The sequence below is a fragment of the Cydia strobilella genome, chromosome 23 (genome assembly GCF_947568885.1).
Source record: "Cydia strobilella chromosome 23, ilCydStro3.1, whole genome shotgun sequence".
Taxonomy (NCBI): Eukaryota; Metazoa; Arthropoda; class Insecta; order Lepidoptera; family Tortricidae; genus Cydia; species Cydia strobilella.
Window position 1 is genome coordinate 7,472,384 of NC_086063.1, and position 17,964 is coordinate 7,490,347.

The following is a 17,964-nucleotide window of genomic DNA, read 5'->3' on the forward strand; positions in this document are numbered from 1 at the left end:
ATACATTTTTTTTTATTAGCCTACTTTGGTGTCCCACTGCTGGGCAAAGGCCTCCTCTCGTTTTCTCCACTCGACCCTGTCATCGACATTGTCCCACCATTTGGGGTAGAATGCGTCCAAGTCGTCCCGCCGTCTCCTTTTCGGTCTGCCTGAACCCCGGCCTGCGCCGTCTATGGTGTTTTTTTACATAATATTATAAATATCCCACAAAGCTCAACCAGTTCCTAACCACAGTTAGCGATAGCGTGGCCATAAATAAATCTAGATACAGAACTGGGCTACCGTTCATTATGCAGGGTCAGTGGGACGCGGCCCCTAGCAAGCGGGTTGTTATTTTTTTATTAGAAGTAAAAATAGAAACGGTTTAGGCGTAATTTAACCGCGAGGGGATGAAAAATGTTATATGTGGAATGGCTGTCATATGCTTTCAATATTTTTTTTGTATAAATCTACAAAAATGCCAATATGGCTAGTTTCCTATGAAACACCTGTTTGGGCAAGCTGGAGCTGACATGGTTTTCTTTTTAAATGATTTCAAAAAAGGAGAAGGTTATCAATTCGACCTTATTTACTGTTAATATATTATAAAAACGGATTTTCACAGCTAAATCTGTGTTAGTTTACATAAACAGGGTAAACCACAATTTATGTAAATAACTATACAATTCTCTTATTTTATTCGCTACCTAGGATAAGGGAGCGCCTTAAGGGGCCCACTGACTATCAGGCGGCCGGACGATATCGGCCTGTCAGTTAGAACAAAAATTTGACAGTTCCGAACAACTGACAGGCCGATATCGTCCGGCGGACTGATAGTCAGTGGGCCCCTTTAGGTTAGGGCGTCCGCAACGTCGTTCACAAAATAGGGAAGTTCTCCACTCAAGGTATTATTTTGTCACAGTAAAAATATCGGTAAATATAGAGCGCACGATAGACCTGAACAGAATGGCGTGTGATTAACTCCATTCTTGGTACTAAATCTAAAAACAACATTTTTGTCCATACATTGGAAATCGGTACAAAAATAATACTAAACGTTTAGGGTTCCTTACTCAATGAAGGCGCGTCAAGATCATTTTGAGCACCTGGCCCGCTTATAGAAACTGCTGCTGACTGTACTAGGTTTACTTAAAATATTTAGATCAGTACGGTTTCACTCACTATTATTTTTAGTCGCGAGTGTCCGCGGCGGTTGTACGTCGTGAAACCGTACCGATCTAAATATTTTGAAATATGTCTCAAGATAGTTTAATTTCGATTAGGTTTACTTACTTACTCCTCTGGCGCAGCGACCCAAAGTGTGTTTTGGCCTCCAACACGACAGTTCGCCACTGATCCCGGTCCTGTGCAGTTTCTCGCCAGTCTTGAAGTTTTAGTTGTAATAAAATGTAATACAAATAAATTAGAGCGAGTAGAAGTTTAACATACAAACCTTTAAGAAAATAGGTTATTGAAAAAAAAAACCTGTATGATTTGGGACGGAACTGCACCTTTATCCCGAACTCGCGCTTGTCCAAATTGTCATGTTTTATTTTATGGACATGTCTAGTTTATTTATAGCACTACGAATGCGTGGGTCTACGATATAAATACTTTTGACACATGTGGCGATATTAGGTCCACTGACACACTTAATAAAACATATTATCATACAAAATATTATGTATAGTTAGCTAGATTTTTACTACAATGAAAAGCAATGAGATTGAACAAAGGGATGAAAGGCACTCAAATCTGCCGAGGTATTTTGGCGCTCGAACGCAGTGAGAGCGCCAATAGTCCGAGGCTGAAATTATGCCTTTCACCCGAGTTAACCACTCTACTATTCATTTCGAATACGAGGAAAGTAAAATGAATGTGTTTTTTTTTAAACATTACTAAGTATACATTTTTATAGTATTTCTTGAGGTTATACTTTTAATTAACAATTTAGGCAAAAGTATCGTTATTTATGGAATGGAGAGTCAAATATCAGAATGGAAATTGTAAAACAAATCCATTTAAACCAAATTTCAATTTCTTATCGTAAAAAAATTTAAAAAAAAAACTAACTTCGAACGTAAAATGCTCTATGCAGACACGTATTATTTTCTGCACACCTTTTAGAACAACAATGACCCTCTTTCAGAGCTTGAGAAATGAAAATATTTTTTATGGAAATTTTTATGTGATAGTGATAGTGTTCAGAACAAGTTTATTGGGCGGCAAGAATATGAAAAAAAAATGTTTTTATTTGATATTGAACAAATTCTGGAGTAGATAATTCATTTTTATAAATTTTAGTTTTTTAATCGTAAGCGCGCGACTTTTCTAATATTTTGTTATTATGTTATATCATAAATAATAAATACCTTAGTTGGCGACTAATTATTTTGAGAAACAGAGCTGTATAAAGACCGTAAACTCCCGCGCAGGAGCGGCGTTCAAACATTAGAAATCTCAACCTGATTTGATATATTTAGTTCATCTCTCTCGGACTTTTTTACGTATTAGTGCTCGCGAGATACGAGTAAAGGCAAATAAATAAATAAATATTATTGGACATGCTTACACAAATTGACTAAGCCCCACAGTAAGCTCAAGAAGGCTTGTGTTGTGGGTACTCAGACTACGATACATTTATACAGATACATAAAACACATAGAAAACCCATGACTCAGGAAGTCAGGAACAAATATTGCTCACCACACAAATAAATTACCGGGATTCAAACACAGGACCTTCGGCTTCATAGGCAAGGTCACTACCCATCCCACTAGGCGAGACCGGTCGTCAATATCCAATCAATATACATTTTTAAATTCGAATGCGACCCTAGGTATCGTATAAATGAGTGTACTCGTAGACACACGTGGGTTGCCGTAGGGAGGAGCCGGCGCTAACTCGAATTTATTGAATCGATAGTGAGATAAATGAGTTAATAATTAGCAAAGCATTACTATTTCAACTTTTTAAAATAGCAGACGGTATTATCTACCTACCAACTTTAAATTTTTAGAATAGAATAGAATATAATTTAATTCGTAAGCACAAACAAACGAAACATTACATTATATAAAAGAAAACATAGTATAAGATTAAAGTGCCACGAAATGGCCTCATCTCATGTTGCTGGTGGCTTCCAGTGCTGATCTTCAGGGTGGTCTCCAAGAGACACTCAAATACTACCTAGGGTGATTGCTATAGTTATTCAGGTGTAGAGTTAGTGAAGATAGAGCTTATATGAGTTAGAGCGTGTAGAAGAGTTGGCTCTACATGAGATCTGATAACTTTTTGACAGTGCGAGCCATAATATGGCTAATGGTCTCGTCTTGGCAACATTTTACATGAAAATGTTTTTGGTGGGATTATACTATTTATCTCTCGATGTCACAAAATTCGAAATCGATATCGTAATTACCGTCCCAACACTAATGAACTGGTGGTCTGTATCGTGGGCGACGCACTTAAATAACTTTTTATCGACTGTCGATAAATAAAAATGGTTGTGGGCGTGACTGTTATTTATCCGAGATGCAGTCTTGCATTTAATTAGGTAATTATGTTTTGTCAACGTTGTATGATAAACTATAATTTAATTCGTGTTTAGAACTTTTAGAAAAGATAATTTACTTTTGTAATTTATTATACTATAGGTACTAGCCTCCGCCGGCCACTTCGTCTGTATAGAATGCATTTTTATCACCTGTCACTATGCCTGTCACTTTCGCACTTACATACTTGTTAGAACGTGACAGGCATGGTGACAAGTGATAAGAATGCGACCGTGCTACTAAATAACATACAACTCATGATTTTTACAAAAACTGTAGTAATCTACTAATTATACGAGTTTTTAAAAAAATAAGCATAGGTACTAAATGTACTAATAGGGGGTATTACTGCAAGGTTCTGCCGCCAGAGTGCACCACTAGCCCGTTTAGTAAACCACAGAGTAACTTATGCATACTGTGCATTTCACAGTTTTTTGACGCGTTTTCAGAGATTATAAAATATGACATCGATGCACCAAGGCGGTTTGTTTACAAAGAACCTACCGGGAAACGCGAATCCGAAAATTCGCTATCTGCCTCTTTATCGCTCGAATATGACAGAGATGTTAGATAACGAAATTACGATTTTCTTGTTTTGCGAGACCCTCAGATTGTGGTAGTGGCGCCCCCTGCGCAGAGTTTCGCTTAATATTCCTTATTGCTCCGACATTAAAAAAAAATTAAAAACCTTAATCTCCTTAATAATCCATATAATTTCGAACGTGCTTGTTAGAGGCTATACTTTTGCCTTAGAGTCCAAATAAGTAAAATTTTATAAATTAAAACTGCGAAATTGTCTATGGATGGTATAGAAAAGGATGCCAATCTCTTATGGCAGAATTGTTGCAAAAGTGACCGCTTTCAGCTTTAAATAATAGTTCCTAATCTCTCCGGTGGCGCTAGTTAGGGTCTGGGACATGAGTATAACATGAACCAACAAATAACGCGACCAATTTACGTAGGTTGTTTTTGGTAGTATTTCGGTGTATGGTGGCGCCGCCTAATTACTGTTTTTTGATGGACACTTTTCATACATAGAGATTTGGCTCCTTTATATAGTCTCCATGATATTGTCCAAGAAGAAGGTTGACATATTGCTATGGTAACCAGTAATTTTCTTTAATGTTGCTATATAAACTCTATTCTGCAACAGTGCTCACAAAATCTTCAATTTCACAAATTTTAAATCTTCTCGGGGCAGAGGTGTAGGGTTAGAGCCGGCGTAGCTTTATTTGACGTTCATAAGCGCATTGTAATATACTTGAATACTCGTAATAAACTATATTTATTTAAAATTTCACGAATGCGACCTGCAGAGGTTCTCCCTTATATTTGAATTATAATAAAGTATTAATAATTTTAGTTTTAATTTTTAGTTAAGAACTTACTAACAATGCTATGGACCTATGAGTTGTCTGAAAATAAACGCATTTTTTTTTTTTTTTTCTCTCTCTCTTTGCCTAGCCACGTCCCATTTCATTTGGGGTCGGCTCTCCTCGTCAATCTTCGCCACACTCTTCGGTTCTGGGTCGTCGTGTCGTTGATTTGGGCTTTCTTTAGGTCATTGTTGATGACAGACATCCAAGTTTGAAGGGGTCTACCGGGATTCTTCGGACCGGTGTTTATACTGAGGACCTTTCTGGTCATATGATCCTCGGGTCTCCTCATTACGTGTCCATACCACCTTAGACGGGTTTCAGCGAGTTTCTCCTCAATGGGTCTGACTTTAAAACTGCCACGGATGAACTCATTTTTGACCCTGTCTAACAAGGTGACACCTCCCGCCCATCTCAGCATCTTCATCTCCGTCGTATGCACTTTAGTGGTATGGACTTTTTTCACTGGCCAGCATTCAGCACCGTTTTTTTTTTTTTTTTAATAATAATAAATCATTTATTTCGAGTAACTTTACAGACTCATAGCTTGTGTTAGTAAGTACTTATAACTATGTTAATGCTTACATCTATCACTATATATACAGAATAATTGTTATCATACAATTAACATTACAATAAATACATAAAAACAATATTGAGATAAACTTAGTTATGTTTCTAGAAGTACATACCCAAGTAGCTTATACATAATAAGTACTTCTAGAAACATGCATGTCCTCACAGTGCCTCATATATGGGCAGTCAAACCTCTCGGCTATCAACCGCAGGATGGGGTTGGGGTTGGGAATTTGGGATGTGATTATGTATGTATGTTAAAATTTTACCTATTAATTTCCCTCTGGGTTGGCACTGGCACTGGCAGTGTCAGTAAAGTACGCCTACGGCAATTCTTGGAATTAGTTGGAAAAACAAAAATCTCAATTTCTTTATCTGCTCTCTATCGCTCGAATACGCAAGAGCGATAGGAGCTCAGAGGGGCTACCGCGAAAACCGAAATTCACAAATTGCGGGGATCTTTCTCTTTTTATCATTTATCATTTATTTATTGTATTGTCATGTACATAATAGGTGTTACATAATATAAAGTCAGATCATGACACCCTGTAAGGGCACACAATAGTAATATTATTCTAGGCTAATTACATTTACTTATTAGTAATCAATTTAAATTAAAATAAAATAAAATAAATGACCGCAAATCTTAAAACTAAATCTAAAAATATATAGTCAAAAATAATTTTATTGATAAATCATTAATTGAATTGATTTGTCAGTTTATTATTATACTTTTACTCCAATGGAGGCGTAATTATAGTGACAGACAGATGCCCGCAATTTGCGAACTTCGATTTTCGCGGTTATAGCCCTGATTCCATTGCCATCCATAAGCTGTGGCAAAAAGCCGCGACAAATCTATGAAAAGGATGATGATATGTTTGACCACTGCGCTGAAGTTAATGACAATATTTGAAAATACGAACAGTCCAAACATGTAGCTTATGTAAAACCTGACCTACTATCCACAATAACAGTCAGAGTGGGCGCTAACTACAATTCTTCCGGTCTACATTCACAAGTGGACGTTCTATATTCCTAATGTGAGCATTAACGCCATCACAGCCATTGCACGGGTCGCCATTACTGACCCATTGCACAGATTTAAGGCTCATTTAGACGGCGCGAGAACTCGCATACGATTTTAGTTATTATTTATTTCCCAGGCAGTTTTTGGTTTTCGTTTCATCATCATATCTTTAAGAGTTATACTCTTGTCGGTGGAGCGATTTCCATATGTGTCGGTCCTCTGCCTTCTCCTTGACAGCCTGATACGACACGATGTTGAGTTTTTCCTTCACTTGATCTATGTACGTTCTCCTTGGTCTCCCTCTCCGTCTCCTTGCCTCAACTCTCCCTTCAATTATGTTTTTGATAAATTCGTCGTGTCATAGCAGGTGTCCAAGCATCTTTCCTCTTCTATTTTCTATGGTTCTCAACAAACTCCTCTTCTTTCCTACCATGCGTGGTTTTCGTTTGCTGAGCCAATTCTCGACTATAGCCGATTAAGTTGTAAGGAAATATGTATGGGAGCATGTTGGAGATTAATTTCATTGTCCGCGCCCGTGACACTGCCGTCGTGGTATCAGTGTGTTTGGTGTGGGCTAAACCGGTGCCACGGGTTGCGACACGCATTGTTTGTCCACAGCGCTGTCGGAGCTGCGTTTAAACCACACCAGTCCGAGCGGGCGAGTACTTACTAGACGGTTATTTCTCGTCTACCGATTGGGTTGGATTGTCTATAAACGTACTGTTAGAAGGGTAGGCAAGCGGAGTGGCTAAATTTCATTATCACGAGCCCGTGATGTGATACTGCCGTTGCCGTGGTATCAGTGTTTTTGGTGTAGGCTAAACCGGTGCCACGGGTTGCGACACGCATTATTTGTCCACAGCGCCGTCTGAGCTGAGTTTAGACCACACCAGTCCGAGCGGGCGAGTACTTACTTGACGTTTATTTCTCGTCTACCGATTGGGTTGGATTGTGTACAAACGTACTGTTAGAAGGGTAGGCAAGCGGAGTGATTTTTCATAGTCGCGCGCCCGTGACAATGCCATAGCCGTGTTGTCCTAACGGGAGAGTACCAGACTTTTATTATAACTTGACTGTCTATGATATATCAGTTTGAACAGCAGGTATAACTTGCCCAAGTACTTAATACGCTGGTCACTTGGTCAGCCATTGGATTAGGATTTAAACGATAAAAATCGCAACACTATAGTAAGTATTGCTGATATATCTCGCTAAACAAGAGGGACAATGAAGATTTTATTGATTGAACAATGAAAAGTAACCTTTCAACTATAACTTTTTTCTATTACAAAAAATCCTCACAGGACCACAGGATCCCACCTGATTACAAGTGTTTATTAAAGTCAAAGATAGATATAACTCCGTAATAGATGGATACAGTCTAAGGAAAAAACGTGCCTCGAAAATCAAGAAAATTTGATTCTCGTTCAGAGGGCGCTACTAGCTTTGGCCTACTGTCGTATAGATGGCGTTGACGGTTTCGTTTGTTATTCAACAATTTTGACGCATATCAGTGAAAGAACATGTCAAAATCATAAAAATAATTAATGCAATTAAATTAAATAAATTATTTATCCATATTTAAATACATTTTATCATATTTTTATAAATATTTATTTTTAGTTTTAAAGTGTGTCGACAGATGGCAGTAAATTTACTGGGGTTACAAAATTTACTATGACAGTACCGCTCTAGTATAAGTTACTCTATGATTAAAGTGTTGTTAGGCCCGAAAATGAAGCTACCTACTGCTAAGCTAACTATGTAGTTCATTACCTAATATCCTATGTACTCCAACTTATATTCTCCTTCAAAAGCTAGTAAATGGGCTAAATATACACTGATACCATCAAACCATTGTCACAAACTTGTAACCGTCGAAACCCTTGTTCTAACCGGACAACGGACAAGTAACTCTACTCTCGAAGCCCTTCATTTAAACGCTCCATATGGCGCAGTGTAAATATATCCACTACCTACGCGTAATAACATCATTATATGCATATTATGCATCGTCTAGATATCACTTTAGATACGGACTTCCGCTATCATATGTAGATTTAAGTACATGATCATCTTGGGTTATATACGCGTAGGAATAATGTTACTGATAAGGATACGTATAGTAGCTCTAAGTCTAAGAACAAATTAAATAACTTTCTTATGAAAATATTTTAATTTGTGTTTTTACAAGTAGTCACACTACTAATTAAACTATAAATTTTACACTTTGTCATTGCAAATGCCATGCAGAGTTAGTTTGGTCCAACTCTATAGTATTTGAAATCTAAACGAGTACGGGGAGTAGCCAAAATGACAATTGTTCGCAGAGAAACGAAACGCAACCTACGAGTATCTGTCTCTATCTGATAGAGACAGACAGGTTGCGTATCGTTTCTCTGCGAACAACAAAGTGCAATGACAAACTGTGGAACTTTCATCATTAGTGTGAAATTTCTATGAAAATAGGACGTTTATAATGACATTTCCTCACTTTGTTCAAATAGATGCAAAGCTAGCTTAAAATCAATAGCAATAAACGGGTCACACTGTATTGAAATTAATTATAGTGTGGTTTAGGGCATGCCCATAAGGACCTTAGTTTCTCTTACGAAAGGGTCTGAAAGGGAAATCGTGCCAATAATTAGTTGGTAGTTAATTGTTCTAGATAGGAAACGTGGCGAGAATTGGTGTAGGTTTGACTGTAATAGGTACGAATTAAATAACAATTTTAGAAATACCGGAACTAAATTGGAAATTTAAGGAAACTAACGAAATTTTCTTGACCTGCAGACTTCGCGAACCCCCAAAGCTTCGCCAATTAATAAAATTTCGATGCGACAAAAATAAATCTAGGTATATCATTATCGAACTTGCTCGAAAAATTTCTTCGACAAAAATGCTTTCGTATGTGTCCAGGTGTTCTCCTCTACAGTTCGTATTTACCAACAGATTCTTTTTAAAATTTTGTAAGCAGGGTTTTTTTTTTTTTTTTTATTTAAAAGGCACACTAAACAGACAACATTCAACATAGTTACAAAGAGTACATGAGTGGTAGGTATTGCATAAGAATGCCATCCAAAGCAAGCATGCACAGCAAGAAAGAAATATAAGGAGCAAAAACTATCCTAAAACTATAAAAAAGTATCCTAAAACTACTCAAAATTATACTAAATTACAAATTACAACATTTCGCAAATACTTAATAATTACATGTCAAATTGCGTACTATTATTGAGAAGTGTGATGATGGCCGAGAACCCTAAGAACCTGCCTCCTAAATACTGGTTCCATAATTCCATAATTGTTAGGATTTTTTTGTCGATTTATTTTTTTTTAATGGAGGAGTCAAGGTGATTTTTGAAGTCTACAGCTCACATAGCCAATAGTTTTGCTAACTTTACGTTATTTTCTCATAGAAGTAGTACGGAACTAATCCTCAGTCGACCTCATCTCATCCAACGGCCATACTCGCCTTATCTTTACAGTTATTTATAGCATTGTCTTAGGTTTTCTAACCACACACTAAAACCTATACGGCCAATTCCTATTATTTTACTTGACCACAAGCTCAAAAACTAACCCTTAGTATACTTAACACATTCCTTGCATAATCAACTTTAACATGTCCTCTTTAGAGTTTACTTCAGTCTAGACATCTCTTACGACTTAAGACTTTTTAAAACGTAGCGTTTAAAGGAAATTCGAAATCATACAAACAGTTCGAAAACCCACTTAGCTATCTTCAATTTAGAGTCGGATTTGCTTTGAACAGCTTGGTCGGTCACGATGTTATGGATTGGGTTGGTATTAAGTGTAATTTTGCGATGCATTGTCGTAGTGTAGTAACCCCGGTTGTGGTATTGGAATTGACCATTGTGAGAAATTTAACGGATCTTGACCTATACTAGTAATTCTAGAATTCTAGTACCTATACCAGACTAGAACGTAATAAGAATAAATAAGGTACTTATGTTAGATAATAATACAGTCCTTACTGTTTAAAATATATTTTTACAAATATTTTTGTACAGTTGGCGATATCTACGGTCAAAATTTATACGCCTATACCAGGCGTGGCTCACTCCGCGATTTCGTCCCGTCGCTACAAGTACATGCGGCCCACACCAATTTTGGTGTCTAGCCATAGTAGTTGCCGCGCACCGCTACGGAACGGACGCCTGCTCGCGCTTGCGCCACCTAGTGGTCATATCTGTCGTAATAGACGCGTTTTGAGTGAATCTTCTGTACCTAAAGCTATTATTTATTCTGTGCCTATATACTAAATCTATATTTATTGGTTCCAGGGCTATCTGCATGAGTGGCGTCGTTTCACCACGTTTTCTGAAGATGAGCTGACAGAGCTGTTCAACAATATAGAGGACATCTACAATTTCAACAGGTTAGTTGGATAAAAAACTAGACAAATGAACTTTTTTACTAGAGTTAGACCAAGAAAGTCTGCAGTTTTTGACAGCAGACGCAATACGTCATAATTTGATAGATGTTTGACGTTTAAAATAACACTTGCACTGCGTGTGCTGTCAAAATCTGCAGACTTATCTTGGTCTAACTCTATTTCAGTGCCTAATCTCAAAGATATATATAACTCAGTAATAGATGGATACAGTCTAAGGAAAAAACGTGCCTCGAAAATCAAGAAAATTTGATTCTCGTTCAGAGGGCGCCACTAGCTTTGGCCTACTGTCGTATAGATGGCGTTGACGGTTTCGTTTGTTATTTAACAATTTTAACGCATATCAGGACATGGGTCAAAATCATAAAAATAATTAATGCAAATAAAAAAAATCATTTATCCATATTTAAATACATTTTATCGTAAAAATCTTCATTTTTAGTTTTAAAGTGTGTCGACAAATGGCAGTGAATTTACTGGGGTTACAAAATTTACTATGACAGTACCGCTCTAGTATAAGTTACTCTATGCTAATCTTAAAAGGTCTGGAAATCAAATTCCGTACAGTTGACTACTTGAAAAAGAAAAGTACAGTCAATGATAAAAGCTTCTAACAAAAATGAAATTTTTGCCGAAAACTTATTCTATTTCAGTGCCTTATCTTACAATAAAGAAGTCTATAGTTTGTCAAAGGACTGTCTTATTTTAAACATAGACAGAGATAATCATACTATCTTTGTCTTGCACTAGTACTAGCACCCAAAAAAAAAGGATGAGTATAGTTTTTTTTGTTCTTATTTACTGCCTATTTGGTTTGACCAACTATAGATATCTAGTTCCATAGAGTTGATTACTTACAAAGTAAAGCCAATTTTGGAAGCTCCATCTTTTTTATTATACAACTTATGGGAAGTTAAACAGCTGCAAAAACGTTTTATTCAACATGCACTGATTTTTTTGTGGCGACATGTAAAAACCAAAAAGAAAACCAGAAACACTTTGCGAAATGACAAATAAGTAGCCTAATACTTTGGCATAGTGAAAAGAACTCGGAAATCGATATAACTATCACAAACTTGTATCTCAGATCTCCTTTTATTCAAATTTCGACTTTATTTCAAGGTATTAAGGTCGTATTTTAAAGTATTAGTGTATAAGATATGAGTTTTGAGAAGTTAGTGGTCACCCTTGCTATGGGGTGTTGTTATAATAGGGAGGGTAGTTTGATGGGGGTTTAAAAAACCCGTGTATAATGTGACGGCTCGGACACTTGGGGTTCCGTAGGGATTAGCTGTTGTTGTTTTTCGCAGTTTTGCTAGAATAATATGTCTAATTAGATATATGTTTTTTATTTACTGACAATGTTAGAAACTTTAGTATACCTATCACATCCCTGTAAGACCTACAGTGTCGGATTCTGTTTATACCACAGAATAAGTAATAGTACTACCGTACAGAGAGGACACTTCCTACAAACCCGAAGTTTGACAGCGATTCAGGGTCGAATCATGCTGTCCCTTTCTAATGTATGGCACTATCACTTTCGGCTATTTAGGGTTGTCAAAATTCAAGTTATTATCTTATCTGTGGTCGTGCACGCAAAGGGACGTCAAGTTGTGCCAACCCTAATAATTGCTCGGAGCAATGCTGAGCCGAACGGTGCCGAGTTTGCCCGAAAGGAGGAGTGTCCCCCCACTGTTTATACTTGATTGCTGAGGGCACTCCAGAAACCGCTTGATTCGTTCGTTCGCTAGAATTCGCTAGATAGAGAGACAGATAACCAAAATTCGTATTTCGCGGTAGGCCCTATGTATAAGACTATTCGTTATCTGATGCCCGTAGGGCTGCAACATCAAATACTGTAAACTTGCTCAGCAATACCTAAATACTATACCAAACATTGCCTGGCCTGAAAAAACAGTGATTCTCTACCAAACAGTTTAGTCGCCTTTCTCCCATTAATATATGTAAATAGAGACATACAAGGGTTGGTAGAGAATCATTGTTTTTGAATAATTGGCTCAGTAGGCAATGTTGACGAAGTTTTCAGTAGAGACCGGTTAAATAAGAATAATATATTTAGCACTCTTGGTGTGTTCAGAACTTCCATCAACAATATTTGCTATAGACCGCTTACTGATATGGTACTTAGAAATTGTATTGATAATAGAAATCTCATACTAAATGTCTCTATAACATCAACTATTAACCGAATTCATTGTTAATATTGTTATTCACAACGACGGGACTAAGTTTTAAATTTACCTCCGACGTCTCGAGGACGGCGTTGTCCCCGTGGTCTCGGAGAAGACTGGCTAAAGTTGACATCAACATCTTCTATTAGGCGCGCGAGTTTTTCGAACTACCCGCACTTGGTCTTGCACGGGGACAACGCCGTCCTCGAAACGTCGGAGGTAAATTTAAAACTTATTTTACGCGATTAAGTCCCGTTGTTGTGAATAATAATGAGTAAAAATCGTGAAAGTTTAAATCAGTATTAACCGAATTATTTGCAACTACATCAATATGTACCAACAGAAACAAACTTAACCATTGTAGACCCTATTCTCATTGTAACAAGATCTATGAACAGTCAGTTAACTGTATCGAATATGGTATTATCGCAGGAAGGATTTTCCCGATATAATACACACTATTTTCTTTTGTATTCTCCCCTTCGTAAGGGTTCCGTCAGCCGTCTGTCGTTTCCTTGGGGTTCCGTCACACGGAAACCTTTTAGTTTTTGACGATTTGTCACGCTGTTGAGCTTAAAGGGATGTTAAATGTGTTTATGAATTATTTATTACTGAAAATGTGTTTTAAAATTGCCATTTCGGGTTCGTATGTTTCTTTATTATGTTACTTGTTTATGTATTCGAGCACGGAAGAATAACTCCATGAATTTATAAGAGAGATAGTAGATATCTATGGAAATCGCAATTATAGAAGACCGCAGCCAAATAACACTAGACCCTACTCATAGTGTTGTGTTCCTGCCGGTGAGTAAGGTTGCCAGAGCTCAACGAGGGTGCCGGGTGTTAGGGTCGGCAACGCACATGTAACCTGCGTGTAGCATCTCTGGAGTTGCAGACCGCTTTCCACCAGGCGGGTCGAATGCTTGTTTGCCACCGACGTAGTATAAAAAAAATGTAGTAAGTCTCGTCGTTCAGAATGGTACCTAATAATAGTTTGATTAGATGACAATTATTTTACTTGAGTGTTATAATATAACTCCATTCTTCATCAAAATTGATTCCATTCGCATCTCCTTAAATGGCCTATTACTTAAGGATGACTCACGTTAGACCGGGCCGTGTCCGGCCCGGAGCTTCCGGCGCGCGGCGCTTACTTTTCTATGACATGACAGGTGATCACGTGATGCTTTCCATAGAAAACGAAGCGCCGGAAGCTCCGGCCCGGACACGGCCCGGTCTAACGTGAGTCATCCTTTACTTAAAAACCTATACTTTTAGGCAGACCATATTATACATATACCTGTTGCAATCAACCTAGTATAAAAATACCTGCTGAAAGTACCTACTAAAATAACTACCGTTAGTATGCCTTAGTTATCCCGTCGAGAAACAACCGTGACTAATATCAAATAATAACTCGTAAAAACCTTACAAAACCACAAAAGGAATAAAGTTTAACCTTCACACTGACAAGAGATCATATTAATTTAACGGTAAACAGAATTAACACATTATAATGTTAATGTTATTAATGTAAGTTTTGATTGAGCTTCACGACCGATTGCGTAAGTCGCTCAGTATTTGGGTCGCGTGTTCAAACTGCAACCTCTCACTTCGTGAACTATTGTTGCCTTGTTGCTCGTGAACCTTTGGTTATTATAAATATAATTACACGTTTAACCGACTGACGAAGAAGAGTGTTTAGACTGTGTAGTCACTAAGTACTAAGAAGTTTTAGTGTTCATAAGAAAATAGATCAATTTGAGCTGCATGCGTCTGGAAGACCTAGATGCTAAGCGTCATATCCGCAAGACGCGACCTAAGCCCTCCTACACGTACACCCGCAACTCGACTGGACAACTCAAGACAAAGTTTGGTTTTGCGAGCCACATTAGGGCATTTCATAATCCGGATAAGAATTGTTGATGGTGTCGCCATTGCCAGATACAATATTGATACTAAAAAGCAAAAACTTTGTTAAAACATACTATTTAGAACTCCTCAAATATAGCACGTGCATGACGATTTCAGTGATACATTTACTTTTGGTCTCGGAAAGCATGTCCTAATTTGTAACATTGTTAGCATTGGTCGTAATTATATTGAGTCAAGGAATTTGATTTCCGTGTCAATTAATATTAAGGCCGCTAGGGATCTCATATTATTGCCACTATGACAAAGTTAGGAAGACTAAGGGTGCGTTTCAAAAATGTATGAAAACATAGCATAGCACTCCTCTGGTCGAAACGCACCCTAATACGAAGGTGGCACTGAACTAAAATAAATAAATCTTGACACTACGAAATGTATACTTTTTCCCATGTAAACTGTATCTATCTTAGTAAATCAATTAAAACATTCAAATGTCAAGCTTTTAAAATACTAAATACTCGTACATAACTCAGTTACAAGAACAAGATGTAAGTAAGCCTACAATGCAAACCGCAGAAGATCCTATTTCGCAGACCTGTTACCTACCGGGATACACTTGCATGCTGTTGATACCGTAATCGTGATAAATAGATGACTACCTATATCATGTTTATCATGCGATGGAGCCAATTTAAATATTTGTATTATTAGCCATGACAAAACGGATATGTTGAGATAAACACGTTATTTAAATCGATGGCAGTTTACTAGAAATTGAAGAAAATATGTGACGTTTCCTAGCAAATAAGGCCACATTTCTGTTTGCTGATGAGGTTGATTTCTTATTGAACTTACGGCAATGGCAGTAGCACAGTATTACAATTATTCTTTGTAATACTGTGGCAGTAGTAGCGCCTCTACAACTGGTAATAAGTAGTTGTTTGGTTGTAAACAACACTATCTACCACTACAACAGCTATGAATTCTTTAATATATTATGGAAATAAATAATTATTCCGAATCGAATTTGACTTTCTCATGATGTCTTAAAGGGAATGTTCGTCTAACGATGAACAAGCTCCTTGCCATTTCTACAAAACATATATCCAATTATATTTCCAATTTACCAAGCAGAAACTTACTAAAATCCATTAAAGGTTATACGGGTAATAAAACTAGTGAGTACGCCATATAATGTTTAAATATCCCACAGTGTTGTTAGCAGTAAAGTTCCCGTTGCGTAATCTTGAGTTAATTGCTTAATACTAGTATCAAGCGACTACCGGATGGTTGTGAAGAGATTTATGGTTATTATGTACTAGTTCGTACTAAAGACCACACACCGAAGTCATTATGATCAGTCGTGCGTTTGCTAAAGATTGTAAAATGACATTGCGGAGTATTTTAGAAAACAAAGGCTTCACTATACTGTATGTCATGAATAAATTATGGTCATATCGTACAGTCAGCTGCAGAGATAACTGACCCCCCTTCTGCATAGAAATTTATTTGCACGGGGGGTCAACTATATCTGCATTTGATTGTACATCTTATAACAGTTACAATTGGCGAGGATGGATACAGTATTGATTACTTTATGGTTTTCATCAGCAGTGCCACTTCATCAAATAGTGCTTTCCGAGAGCAAAATAAATGCATAAGTTTATATAAAAAAATATGTAAACTAGAGATTTATGTATATAATATTTAGAGTTCCCTCTATAAGAGGGTATTTTTAGAAAACCCCATTCTATCAAAAAATCCTGACCAGTGAAATCAGCGAAAAACCAGAATCCTGTCTTTAAAAAACTTCTCTCAATTCTAGATCCCTCTGCGAAGAGCTAAACACCTGCCGCCTCGACGCCACCTGCATCGCCCGTTGCTTCGTCAACAACACCTCCGGCTTCTCCGTGTACACATCTTATTGCACCGGCTACCCCCGCACCATGGCTCGACTAGCAGCACTGGCTGGCAAGAGCCAGAGCGCCAGAGAGTTTAGGGAGAGGCAGCTGGCTTTAGGACATCCGCTGCCGTTGGCGAGTTACTTGTTGAAACCGGTGCAGAGGATATTGAAGTATCATCTATTGCTACAGGTATACTTTTTTTCGCTAGATTTCGCTTTTAAATAAATAATCTGTTGGCAGTCGATTTTTAGGTTTTCGGGAAAAAAGCAGGATAATAGCGATAAACTCGTATCGCTGTATGGCACAAGGCACAATCAAGAATAATAGCTTGGTATTTCTTTTCATACCTGAATACGTCAAAGGTTTAAGGCCAGTACACACTATAGGCTTAAGTAACATGTAACACGTCTCTATCCGCAGCTCCTCCAAAATGTAGACAGAAACTTGCTGCATACGCACGTTTGTACGCCTTTATTCCTCATTTGCCAAAATTCAGTTAATTTGTTAAAACTCCCGTATTTTGAATTGTTTTGTTAAATGTTCCAGAACGTGGTGAAGCAATGTGCGACAAGGGAGACGGAGTTCGCTCTGATGCAGATGACGGGGATCGCGCAACACATCGACGACATGAAGAGGAGACACGAACACGCAGTCAGAGTACAGGCAAGTCTTTATCACCTTATGGTTTCATATATATCCGTGACTCTGTAGCAACTTCTTTGTCGCCGTTAACGTCGTGCCACAAGAGAGACGGAATTCGCTCTAATGCAGATGACGGGCATCGCGCAAGTCGCGCAACACATCGACAACATGAAGAGGAGACACGAACACGCTGTCAGAGTACAGGCAAGTCTTTATCACCTTATGGTGTCATATATATCCGTGACTTTGTGGCAACTTCTTTGTCGCCGTTAACGTCGTGCCACAAGAGAGACGTAATTCGCTCTAATGCAGATGACGGGCATCGCACAATACATCGACGACATGAAGAAGAGACACGAACACGCTGTGAGAGTACAGGCAAGTCTTTATCACCTTATAGTGCCTATTTCCCGGAGGGG

The 17,964-nt window shown here is 37.8% G+C and overlaps 1 protein-coding gene across 2 annotated transcripts in view; it reads left to right on the forward strand.

The window, feature by feature from the left end:
* LOC134751861 (uncharacterized) overlaps positions 1–17,964 on the forward strand; it is a 131,752-nt gene that overhangs the window by 104,047 nt on the left and 9,741 nt on the right. For both annotated transcript variants that reach the window (XM_063687376.1, XM_063687377.1), the window contains exons 4-6: positions 10,823–10,917; positions 16,825–17,092; positions 17,450–17,566. In XM_063687376.1, the coding sequence (XP_063543446.1) occupies positions 10,823–10,917; positions 16,825–17,092; positions 17,450–17,566 (480 nt within the window). The remainder of the gene's footprint in view (positions 1–10,822; positions 10,918–16,824; positions 17,093–17,449; positions 17,567–17,964) is intronic.